Here is a 12,653-nt window from a genome sequence, read left to right as displayed (position 1 = left end):
ATGAATAGGAAGCTCCAGCTTAATAAGCTCTAATTCTTAAATCAGGATTACTTCAACAAGCGACTACTACTGTGGTCGTGTTAGTAAAGAGTGAAATCACATGTGGTGCCCGGAATCAAACAAACAAGCGATTGACATTCGTTTTTGTGCATAAACTCCAAGAAAAAAGAAAAAAGAACTACATGGTTCTTATGTGCCGTTCAATTACCATAACAGACAATGACACATTCATACATACATAGACACAGTGTGTCAGATAACTATGATAATTCAAATATCCTCACTGTCAAATAAGATCGAGTTCCATAAAATAAGCGTAATCCAACTGGATTACCTTACCTGAGTTGCTGTAATTTCCGTTTTAAGAAGTTATTGCGAAACTGTTCGTTTATCAAGATACTATTTTTTTTCCATATTATGAAATATAAACTTTTCCAACTTATGCAGACATATTTCTAAGAACCGATCTTGCTTGCATTATTATGCACTTGGCTTTTGAACCGCTCACCGCGTTTCATGTTCTAACGATCATATAAATGGATGACTGTTTTTAATCTGTTTTCTATTTCTTGCTGACCCTAAATCTTTTTTTCCTGCCAAAGTTATTAATTCAGGATACGATAGAAAAGAAGCGATGTTAAGAAAGATAGTATATCTCCAGTCATATCTCACGTTTTTTCACTATGTGAAACTTAAAAGACTGCTCTTCTCATCGTCTCTTATTCTTATTTCACTTAAATAAAGGTAGCAATCCCTAGACATTTAACATTTTAATATAAACATAGGCGATCATACACTCATAATTAATGTACAAAAAAACCGCCTTCGTAACCGTTAGAAATAAAAACGGAAACGTGGGATGCGGCTATTTTCATTGCGTCCCTCCGGTAGTGATCAACAGGTGAGAACATCTCATAATTGTCATTCTTTGCGGAATCCGTTGGCCGGGAAATGTATGTTGCTAGGTTGTTCGTTTTGCGACGGCGAAAGCGCTGACAATGACGGAAATGGTTTCGGAAGCGGTTGAGGCGGACACATTCCTTCGAATCTACGAAGCTATTGAGGTGGGTAACTGACTAATCCTCCCTTTTCCTGAATCTTTCACCACTACTATTACTCTGTTTAGGATTCATCACGCAAAATTCAAGTTCCAGTCCGTCATCTATGTGCCGTTCAAAAAGTGATATGGTCATCATTTGATTATATGACTGGACCTGAATTGGGTTTCACTTGGGAAGCAGTTAATGCAGCAAGCGAACTTACATCAAGCGACAAAAGTTCGCTTTCGGATAGTTCACGTGATGATTCGAGTTTCACTTCTTCCGTAACTAAAGGTGGTGGCAGTGGTGCTGATTATGAAGAAATTGATGATATCTACAGGGTAAACTGTTTACTTTCTTGTAACTCGTCAGATTCAATGCTGAAATATCGTGTCGACTCTTTTCGAGATTTTTCTAATAAAAAAAATCAATTATCACGACACCTGAAATGTACAGTGATTCCAGAGTAAGCTATTGGCAGAAGCAATATCCGACATGCATATATGTACCATGTGTACTGATACCAGTGGAGATCTCATTTGTTATCACTGTGATGTTAGCTTTCCATAATTTTTTCCATTCGTCGTACTCTCTGTTTTATTTAATATCGATGCTTCCATCTAATCATTTTCGAGCACTCCGTGTAACTCTTGGACATTTTTTACTTTCTGCTTTGTTTTAAGCAGAAAGTAAAAACTTCTGAAATGCCTCACGATGTTTCCAAAATAAATATGCTTAAGTGCAGTAATGAAGGACTCTATTTGGATGAATTCATGACTGAAAGTCGTTCAACTATCGATGGGACTACTACGGTGGCTGCTAGTGACAGTGGTCATATGAAACATTTAGTATGTTAATTCTATATTCTTCTTAGTTTGTACTTTATAAACGATAGTTAATAAATATTCTGTTCATAGTGGTATAAGCAAAAATGAAAGCACGCGAAGATAATGATTGGGTGCAAGTAGTGCTGGGAGCTAGTATTTTTAAATTCGCTGTCTATTACCACTTCATTTCTTCATATATTTATTTATTTCTATATATTATAGGCAAGAAATTTTGCATCAAGGAATAACGACCTTGGAAGTTCAGCAAACAGTGATAAGGACAGCAGCTTTCACAAGGCATTTTTTCCAATTACTTGAGTTATATTCTATTTCTTAGTTCAGAACAAAATTCAATTAATTTATTAATTACAATGACGGATGCATGTCAGTTATATTAGAGCTGATTTTACCATTGAATTTACCATCTTTTAAAATGAATTTGTCATCGTTAAATCAGGGAGAAGAAATTGCTGGAATGAACTCACTAAATGGAGTTGGAGATTTACTGGTGCTTAATGGGACATCTGCAAAAAATAGCGAAGATTTCCAAGGTATTCAAGAACTTTCGCAAAGTTTATTTTTACTCAAGTTCTATAATCTTTCTTTGATGCACAGGAGGTTATGCAAAATTGAGGAATATTTAATTACTATATTTCAGGAATGGTTTCGTCGGGTGTGGATTCGGGTATAGTGGGCACTGTATCAATGTATAGTGAGTTGAGCACGATGGGCTCTTCACATACAAAAGAAATATTAAATGTCAAATCAAGTGAAGAAATCACACAAGAATCATGCACTGTTAATTATGATCACATCATAACAGACAATAACGTATGATTTCTGCAGTCGTAAGCTGAATCGAAAGGATTGTGCAGCTTACTTGTCGTTAAATTTATCCAGCTCACTTAATTGTTTAAGAGTATTATCTTTCATACGCACATGTATTTTGGGGTAGCATCACGCTATCATTAGGAAACTGTTGTAATAAATGGCAAAACAATTTTGAGGATGACAGGAGTATTTTTGACCATAATTTTTAGCTTCGATTTCGAGACTTATTCTTCCACATCAATCTCTGAAAGAGGAAGGGGAAAGGAGTAGAGTATTCCGTATTCCAAGAACTTTGGTGTTGGTTTTCTAACATTTCCAATCAAAACGCCCAAATATTGTTTAATACCTGTACTTACTGTTAAACAATACTTAAGTCATTGGATTAGAATGCTAAGATTGTGAAATGAAATATAATCAATAATTTTAAGAAATCGATATGTACTACTCGAAGTTATCTATAGGTAACTGAAAACTATGTAAGGAAAGAGCAAAATGTTCAAGATATTGGACAAGCTGATTATGAAATACTTTGTGATTTGGTTGGAGAGAATAGTACAGTCCAGCTTTCTGATGAAGAATATGTCGCCAAATTCGTCCTTGCTGAACAAATTTGCAGGTCTGATGCCTGGTCTATCTTCTTGTCGCATTCATAATAACTGTCATGAAATTGGGAATATTTTCTTACATTCAAAAATCAGGTGTAAAGGATTTGCTGGATCTGCAGAATATCGGCGTTTGAAAAGTTCACATGGCTCTTGGTTTAACAGTTTTCCTATGAGAAAGTAATTGGGGAAAAATTTTTAACCATTTTTCGGTTATAATTTCTCTGAAAGCTTATATGCAAAGGAATAGGATTCTTTCAGCACACCTATGCCATCCAATCCAGTAATACATAAGTTGATTTTGTTGCCAAAACGTCGCCTTTTTGTTGGTTCATATTTGTTTCAAGTGAATGGTGGTGCTCGCCACGACCATCCAATGTGCGCAATTTCGCTTCTTGGTGATTATACAAGGTTAGTTCACCACTTTATTTTATTTTTTTCCTTTTTGTAATAACAACAGTTGCTGTTGCTGTTAACTTTGCGGTGATGTAAACTTATGTATTTTTTAAGTGCCGCCACAATATGGTTGCATACATCTGAGTTCTGTTATATACAAAGTTAAAATTTTTCAGTAAAATAACAGAAAAAATTTGAGGACAGTTTTCTTGGTGTTTCCACTCTGAAGATTTTAGTTTGCTTTTTGGATGAGAGAAACGCACATCAAAAGCAATTAATACGGAGAAATTTTGTTGCAGATGGGAGTGGTATGCTGAAAGACAGAGTATATTTGAGGAAGCATTCATGGATATTATACCGCGTTTGCGGATCTCCCATTTAACAGTATATTTTTTTCCAAAGTTTTACTTTCCTCTTTCTGTGACTGCTTGTTTAATACCTACCTGCATAAACCATATGTCTTCAGCAATCTTCCATTCTAAAAGTTCCGTTTTTCCTCAGAACATAGAAAATCTGACAAAATTTCTTTGTGAAATTCTGAAGATTACAGGAATGTATGGAAGATTTTATATGCCGTGCAACCAAAGAAATATCGAAACTGATGTCATTTATTGGTGTTTGTGAAGCTTACCCGTTGTTATCACAAAATACTCATGATATTCGGGTACTCATTGTATTGTATGGTTAAGAAGAATTGTAGTATTTTTGTTCATTTGTCACAAAAACTTCTACATTTATGAAGATATAGAAAGGTAGAGGAATAACGGATGATATAAAGAGGAGGAAGAATGTTTAAAACCTTAAATTTCGCCTGTTTAAGGTTTGAGTCATTGGTGCAATCATTATCAATGTTTTAGTACAGCACACATTTCAATTGTGAGGCAGCTTCTAGAATAATTTTGTCTTCGTCTCGTCTATTTAGAAATTATTACAGATTTAATTTGCAAATTCCTAGCAAATATATTCCTATTCTAATTGGAAATTCTTCAAGTTTGCATAGTTTTACTTTCCCTGCTTATATTAGCTTGACAGTATTATCCAGACTTCTTGTAAAAACGAAATTGAAAACCGAATTTTTCCACATTTTACTGTTATGCTTACAGTTTAGACAAACATATTTTGGCGGTGGGAAACTGCAAGACAATTCATTTTTGGCAAAAGCTATAACAGCAGTACTGTTATCGCAGTCGCATTGTGTTATTGTTGGTGACAAGAAGGCTGATGTTATCAAAGTAGATTTTTTTTTTTTTTAAATATGTATCCTCGAAGAATTGTATGAAATTTCGCCACTTTTTTTTCTCTTTTTTCCTTTTTTTTATAGATGCTGTTGACGTTGTGCCTATTTGTTGCACCAGAATGGCGATGGTTATGTATCAAACCGTTTCAGCACCCTTATTCTCCTTATCTTCGCCTTCAGGCTATTCAAAGAGTATTTCTTTATTAAAATAATTCAATCAAGCTTTGATACTACAAAAGCAGGAGCTATGTGCAAACTATTGCAGAAACTATTAGCAATTTTTAAAATGAGATATAAATTTGGACAAAGAAAGATAGATAAACTTTTTCATATAAAATTAACAATTTTCATATACAATTCGATTTTGATTTAGATTGACTTGATCACTATAATGTATGCTGGTGCCGAATCGCACTGGCCGTTAACAGTGATTGATTTGGATCGACGAATTGTGTGTACTTCTTCACCACATCCAAAACATCGTACACTGAAGCTTCTCAAGCAAAGGGACGATATCACGCAGATACTGAAAGGAACTGGTGTTGGTTTCAAAGACTCAAGAATGCCAAAAATGTTGGTGTTGCCTTTATAGAAATCATGCTTTGCATATTTTGAAAACCCTCATCATTTGAATTCTTTTGGATGTGTTGCAATTTCTATATCTCCTTAATGTAATTCAAATCCTCATTAATTTATAATGTCGATGTTCCCTACGATATTGGGTTTATAGTGAACTACGAAATTGCCATGCAGATCCTCGCGTTACAAATTTTCTCGTAAGAATGGATTTATTGCCATTTGAAAGAAGTGCTCGTTTGGGATTTATAAGACAATTCAGATTGATGATCGAAAATTCAGCTAGAGCACTTATTGCATATGTGCAAGACATAAGGTTAGTTTCTTGTTAACTAAAGATTTACTGTATTGGTCGTCACAACCCATTAACATCTACTTAGGAGAAGCAAAGCAACAACAAGGGGAGTCTATCAATTACAAAATATAAAATTAAATGAAAAACTTCGATTATTCCTAGACACCTGTTTTTCATTTAGTGAACCCGATTCTTCATATAAACAACATACAACAAGCTCGAGATGGAGTCTTTGGCCAGCACGAAAGTCACTCGATTTAGTCAGCAATGCATCATTTTTAGTAACCCTATCGGAAGCCGAACGAATTTTGCCGGAAATTGCTGATTTTATATGTGAATCGAACAAGCTTTGATATAATAGTTCACGATTTACTAACTCGTTTGCCGGAATCATTAAATACTAAATTAAAATTTTGCGAGAAGCTGTGAAATAAATATTTCATTTGCAAGCTTTTCGGTAACGAGGGCACTACCGTACTTAGTTTCCATTGAACATTTGGTGTGTTTTCAATGCAGAGAACATTAAACGGCATAAATTACTTGATGACAAAGTAATTAGGCCTTATACACTACTGTTTCATTCCAATACGGCCAGGTCTTTTTTTTTTTTTTGCTATGGAAATTCAATTTAAATAATGTGACTTACGGAAGTGCTTTATCTAATATGATTTGTAAGTTCTTGTATATAATTGACAGCTGTCATCTATACTTTGTTTTGACAATTTCTTTTCTTTCCATGTATCAGTCCGGTGTTTATGTTTTATATGCTATTTACATATCTCGGAATTTACGGTTGGGAGGAATTATGTTCACTTATCACTACTGTATTTCCTTTTTCATTCCAAATAATTTTAAATAATAAAATTTAAAAGAAAAAAATCAATTCCATAAGAAATCTAAATTTCTATGCATAGATTTTTTGATGCATTCATGACCATAAAATCGGGATCTACAGCGCTGCTTGCATTACATAATTCATTTATTTTTTGTTATGCAAATGTATTGGTGTAAAAATTTGCATATTTGAAATATTCTCTGAATATTTTTGAATGATTTCCCAAACATTGTGACCATGTATTACATTTGATATTCGCTAGTTATCCCTACTTAACTACTTTATAACTGGTTAAAAACAAAATATCTTTTTTCGAGTTTTGCTTAGTAATTTGTGTGAGAGTTTTAGTTTTGGAAAAGACAGTTTTAAATTATGTTTCTGGTATTATGCAGAATGCACAAGAACTTAAGTTTGTGAATCGTTTTAATTTAAGATATTCTAGGATTGCTACAGTAAACAAAGGGCTTCCGTTTTTCTGCAGTTTTGTAGGGCTGTTTTTTTAGTAGCTAAATGTATTTGCTCTATAAACAATTCGCTTTTATCAATAGATAGTATGTGTTTTTTTCGTGACATAATTTTGATAAGGAAGAATCTGTCACTTTAATGATTACGAATAATTTTAAAATGGAGTAGCGTATGTCCGGAATCTTTCTCGTTTAGACTCTCTCATGAAGGTTTCGTTTTACAACTTCTGAGTGGGGAAACTATTGAAGTTGGATTCTTCCCAAATTCGAACTGAGAGATCTTGAAATACATGCTGCAGTTTTTGGAGGAGAGATCCTAACATATATTTTTTTAATTTGCTGAAGGCTGATAAACTATTGCTATAAAGCTACTTCCGGTTTTATATTTTTTTAAGCGCATGGATACATAGTGTTTTATGCTGGAAAGCAAGTTTATAGACTGCAAAATTCTGGATAAAGGTAATCATCGCGAATTTGTTAGCAATGTCCTGCTGCGTGAGTTCGCTACAATATTGTATTGCGCACAATGTTGGTATAGGAACTGCCGGGGACTTCAAACTTTAAATCAATTCAGGCTTCATTCATATCGCATAATTTTGAGTGAAATGAGTTTGGATGTGTGATTACTAGAGGTTCAAGCGCATGATTAATTTCTCAAACTAAAGAATTTCTACAGTTGCATGGAAGAAGCTAATTAAATTCAGTAACTAGTGATTTTTTCTGGTTATTGTAAGGTGACTCGTAATTACGTTTATTTTTCACAGATACAGTTTGGAGTGTGGGAACGCAACTGACTTACTTTTTTTGCAGTATCGGTAATAAAGCATTGTCGAAATGATTAGAATGACGGCAAATATGCCCAGCACATATGTGATTATTTCACCCGTTTGCATGTTTCTGAAATTGGTAGTTTTTTTTTTTCGTAATTATTTTTTGTATGAAAGTAATATTTTCGTACGGAAGTAATAAATCTGGTCAACTGGGCAGAGTGCTCAATCCATATTAAAAGAATGAAATTTGAATAAAAATAGCGAGAAAGAATTTCGAAATTTCTGTCCTATGAAAAAATCTGGAAGACCATAAGTTTCGGGTTGGTTTATGATAGCTACCAAATTCTTCCGTTTTCATGAATTTTTTTGTCGGGAAGAAATGTCAAATATGTGAACTGCACATATTTATAAAGACAAAAATTAGCAAAATGAACTTTGATCATGCGGATTAATCGTGCTAACCATGCTAGCCATAAGTCTCATACGAGAAATCAGTATAAAAAATAATAGCATAATAATGAATCTAAGTAGAAATTATGAATGACACCGGAGTTCTGCGATGTTCCGTTATCAGACCGGAGTTTTGTTTTCATTCATATATTAAACGCTTCGTCCTATGAACTATGAAGGAATATACCATAGAAAAATTTTAAATATGCCGACTGAGTGGATGGAAAACAAATCCGCTTGCCCTTCTTTTATTAACAAGTCTTGCACTACTCTAAGTAAGACAGGGCATGTCTTTGATGGAAAACTGAGTTTTGAGATATTTCACCATCAGACTAGCCAAGAATTCTCTGCATTCAAATAGAGGCGCAGAAATATTTGGTCAATATTTTTCCGACACTTTCGATTAGGATTCAGAAGTACTTTCAAAATAAAATTCTCTTCGAGCCACAAAACTATTTTCTTCTCAGATATTAATGAGGTCTTAAATTGCAAGATCAATGTGGTGTTGTGGAATCCACACGCTAAACAGTTCCATGCTATAGAGTGAGTGCAATTTTTGCTCAAATAAATTTAGAATTTTTCAAGGAGATTTCCCGAGAATATTAGAAGTTCAATTGGAACACTTACGCACTGACGTGTATTTTTCGTGGACATCCGATTTCATCAATCTCCACTTCCATTTGTCTATTTTTCAACGCTTTCTTGTTTTAATTCTTGTGCCATTCACTTTGCATGCTGTGCTCTATCGGCCTTTAATTACTGAAATGATTTTGAGATATGGAACAATAAAAATGTACGTCTGAAATCCATTCAAGGAGTTACTGATCATGTTTTCGTTTACTATCGCTCTCAGCTCATTCAAAGTCATCATTTTGACTCTTTCCATTCATTTTACTTAGCAATCCAAAAAATATTTGAAAAAACGACCATGTTAATAAAGAATGTTCAATGGTCAAAAATCATAATACAATAAGCAGTATCATCCAATTCCATCTTCGGAATTTGCTTGCTCTTATGATGAGAGAATTTCAAAAAACATTCTTTACATGGAAGTGAATCAAAAAGTCAATGGCCCTGGAAAATCATAAATCATCAATTAACTTCAAGAGTCCTTCATGTACAACTGTTGCATAAAGGTGAGAAATATTTGGATACCTGAGACAAAGTATCTGAGGATATCTAGAAAATAAAAAGTTCGAAATTCATTGCAGTAGAATGAAAACCATTGAAACAATTTTATTAAGACTAGAGCTCTTTAGTAAACAATTCTATGGATACTTACTTAAAAATGAGAGCCACTTTATCATCCAATAATTGCTTTTTGATGAAATGAGGCGATAATCTATATAAATATGAGGACATCAATCGTAATGCTCCTTTCTTTTAATAAAGAAATACAAGTGTTTAAACTGGATTTGAAACATTTGGACATTACGGCATACTACGATTTCTAGAAGTCATTTTGTCATAAATACATCTAGCTGGAAAATGAAACTTCAAAAAGGAACGAATTTGCAGCAACCAACTATCAGCTTACGACCTATGCTGCTATTACTGCAGTATAGTTGAAGCATAGAGTGTTCCTGTTGGGCAGCACCATCATCAGTGTGTTGAAAATTGAACTTTCGGAAGATCTGTAAAATTTGTAAAAAAAAGTGAATAGCTATGAACAGCCCTGATTTACGTCATCGAAAACATTTACTTCAGATTTCAGCGCAAACGTCTTCCTGTTCTAAATGTACCTTAAAGTGTTTGAATTTATGGCTTCAACCCTTCTATCTATGCCCTCTTCGGATGCAAGACCCAGTAGTTTTTCAGTGTTATACTGATCCTTTATCATGATAAGACCATATTGGTCACAAATACATACGTACTGATCACAACTGAGGGTGTGCTTAAATTACCTAATATTGATGGGTGAAAATATTGGGTCAGTCAGTGTCTTAACTCATTCAACATGCTTCAAATTGGGCAGAATGGATTCCCCGCTAAGTATGAAATAACCTAGTAATGCAAAATGCTTATTATAGCAAAAAGTAAGTTCCCAGCATTTACCAAACAAGACCGCCAATGAATGTTACTTTATTTTTTAAATCGAAAAAAAGTGTCAAAATTACTGTTGTCAACAAGAATAAAACAAACGGTGCGCTCAAAATTTGGTTACATTAACAAATTTTGCAACAAAAACTATAGGGAATCCAGTTCGCTATTTTTTACAGGAAAGGACTAACAAATTCATTTTATTATTTCTTTCAAATATGATTATCTTGATGAACAACTTTTGTTTACCCCAACCAGTAAATCACAAATTTAAATTTAGAAAGCTAAACTGAACTCTCATCTGCATGAAATGGTGTAAAACATAAATGAAAGCCTAAAAATAGATAAAAAACAAAGTTCAATGAATGAAGAGAATAACGAGAATAGTATTAATGCAATAGAAAAGTAGAAATTATTTCAATACATCTTTCAGTTCCTTTACCGATGTAACTGGTAACGAGCATTCAAATTTTTCACAGATGTAAGCAGTGGAAAAATCTGTCGCGGTTACTAATAGTTTCAAGTGGTCGTTTACATTTTGCAGCCATGAATCTATAAACTGAATGAATTCTAAAGAGTTCGTAGCTTAACTTCAGTATCGACAGACAGTAACAGCTGCATGAGAGTTTCTTCAGACCAAAATATCGCGTCATTCAGCGGATACCAAGAGACGCGCTAGCTTCAATAATTTTGGAGAAGCTCAACCAAATGGATAAAAACGATTACAGCATCAAAAAAAAAGGAATTCTCAACTTTCATATTTACCTTTTCCGGGAGCTAAGGATATCAAAATTCTTAGACAATTAAAACGGTTTAAGACAAGCGACACATCTGTTCCGTTGTTTCTTTACTTCTTGAACCAACCACAATGACCTATAACAAATGGTATATATTTTTTAACATGGAAGAAGCGTTTTTTTTTAACGAAAATTAAGGAAGCTATGTAGGACATACTCTATAACTTGACAATTTGAATTTGAACTGGGTACCTGTTTGATGGAACATACATGCTTTTGTAATATACTGACCATTTTTGTGAGAACAAAGGGATATTTCCTCAAACGTTCTGTAACACTTTCGAAAATTTTTTGTGCTTGCTCATTGTAAGTTTTTCCATTGATAATATCATAACGTGTAAGCAGGTTCATTGATGCAACTGAATTCATCGATGATTCATTTCTGCATTATTGTTCCACTATTTTTACTTGAATCGAAACCATTAAACCAGGTTAATTTAAAATCTATTCAATTGTTTTAGATTTAATCTGAAGCCTATTCAACTGGTTCTCCTTAAAAATCTTATCAACTCTATCGATATACTATGCTTGAATGTATTTGGAAACAAGAAGTCATCATTATCACTTTCTCCATTAATTAATATCAGTATAAATAGAACAAATGATGTGCTCACGAACTGATTATTTATGATCTGGATGTTAATAAGTGGGTCTTCAACTGTCTGATGATAACGGCTGTTATTTTCTGTATCCTAGAACTGGTAATCCATTTGTTTTTGTAAATTAAAAGCTAGTTTAATTAACTGTTCATCGGAAACATGCTTCATACAGATCCAATAACCCTTGTATTAAAAATGATAATCATCGTTATATGTTTGTATCGGGGCATCACTGGAATTTCAGAGAATCAAAACTGTCAAACGAGAGAGTCGTAATTCTTACTTGAAAAATAGAAAAATATGCACCAACACTACAAAGTCACAGCATCACTAATAGTCTAATGATTTTGAGCAACGCGTCTAGCATTTATATCTGAAGATGCAATTACACGAACAAATGATCGTGTATCAAACTCCCAAAATGATAGCATACAATAAACTGTTTCGTTCGACCTTGATTTGGATTACTTAGTCTCTAACACAATGAATGTTTCTTTTCTGACTGTTTAAAATTTACAAAACATATATATTATCTTATTTTGACGTTGTCTAACTCTTACAACTTTCATAGAAGAAAAGTTCAAATTTAATTTTATCAGAGCCAAGCACAAATAAATCACAATTATAAACAAAGTTTAAGACCGATCTTCTCACCTCTGGCAACTTTTCCATCGGCTTCGACATAGGTGATACGTAACAAGCAACGGTTTGTCACAGAATATTTTCTAATGAAATAAACAGCAAGTTGAGCACGGTGCAATAAGTCCTCATTTTGCAAGGTAATTGCCGCTTTTGTCAATCATTAATCATTATCCGTTCCATAATGTTATAATCTGAAAATTCTAACAAAGATTTCGCTTTATGATTAAATACGAATATCAAATTAAAAAAGCC

General features: G+C 33.6%; 2 protein-coding genes across 2 annotated transcripts; one reads left to right on the top strand and one right to left on the bottom strand.

The window, feature by feature from the left end:
• The first annotated feature begins 911 nt into the window (after positions 1-911).
• On the top strand, positions 912-6,318 carry LOAG_07865 (hypothetical protein). The gene is made up of 16 exons (XM_020447551.1): positions 912-1,064; positions 1,127-1,381; positions 1,506-1,595; positions 1,781-1,888; positions 2,090-2,164; positions 2,325-2,418; positions 2,526-2,698; positions 3,160-3,314; positions 3,562-3,711; positions 3,996-4,080; positions 4,247-4,360; positions 4,800-4,928; positions 5,018-5,125; positions 5,307-5,506; positions 5,664-5,825; positions 5,986-6,318. The coding sequence occupies exons 1-16, from the start codon at positions 999-1,001 to the stop codon at positions 6,155-6,157; spliced, it is 2,136 nt and encodes a 711-aa protein (XP_020302230.1). The 5' UTR covers positions 912-998; the 3' UTR covers positions 6,158-6,318.
• Positions 6,319-9,405: 3,087 nt separating this feature from the next.
• LOAG_07864 (hypothetical protein) lies at positions 9,406-11,529 on the bottom strand (the record flags this gene model as incomplete). Its single annotated transcript, XM_003143397.1, has 7 exons — positions 9,406-9,502; positions 9,606-9,703; positions 9,850-9,957; positions 10,008-10,055; positions 10,788-10,915; positions 11,215-11,236; positions 11,371-11,529. 7 exons carry the CDS (start codon positions 11,527-11,529, stop codon positions 9,406-9,408), a joined length of 660 nt encoding a protein of 219 aa, XP_003143445.1.
• Positions 11,530-12,653: the final 1,124 nt, after the last annotated feature.

The sequence above is a fragment of the Loa loa genome (genome assembly GCF_000183805.2).
Source record: "Loa loa unplaced genomic scaffold supercont3.56, whole genome shotgun sequence".
Lineage (NCBI taxonomy): Eukaryota > Metazoa > Nematoda > Chromadorea > Rhabditida > Onchocercidae > Loa > Loa loa.
Note: the sequence above shows the minus strand (reverse complement) of the source record. Positions and strands in the feature narration are given on the sequence as shown.

What these genes read in the sequence shown, in the direction of transcription:
- LOAG_07865 (XM_020447551.1), top strand. Translation starts at nt 999, where the DNA reads ATGACGGAAATGGTTTCGGAAGCGGTTGAGGCGGACACATTCCTTCGA. An exon ending in AGGACAGCAGCTTTCACAAG is followed by an intron (nt 2,165 to 2,324) that starts GCATTTTTTCCA and finishes TCGTTAAATCAG; the next exon opens with GGAGAAGAAATTGCTGGAAT. An exon ending in AGAAGGCTGATGTTATCAAA is followed by an intron (nt 4,929 to 5,017) that starts GTAGATTTTTTT and finishes TTTTTTTTATAG; the next exon opens with ATGCTGTTGACGTTGTGCCT.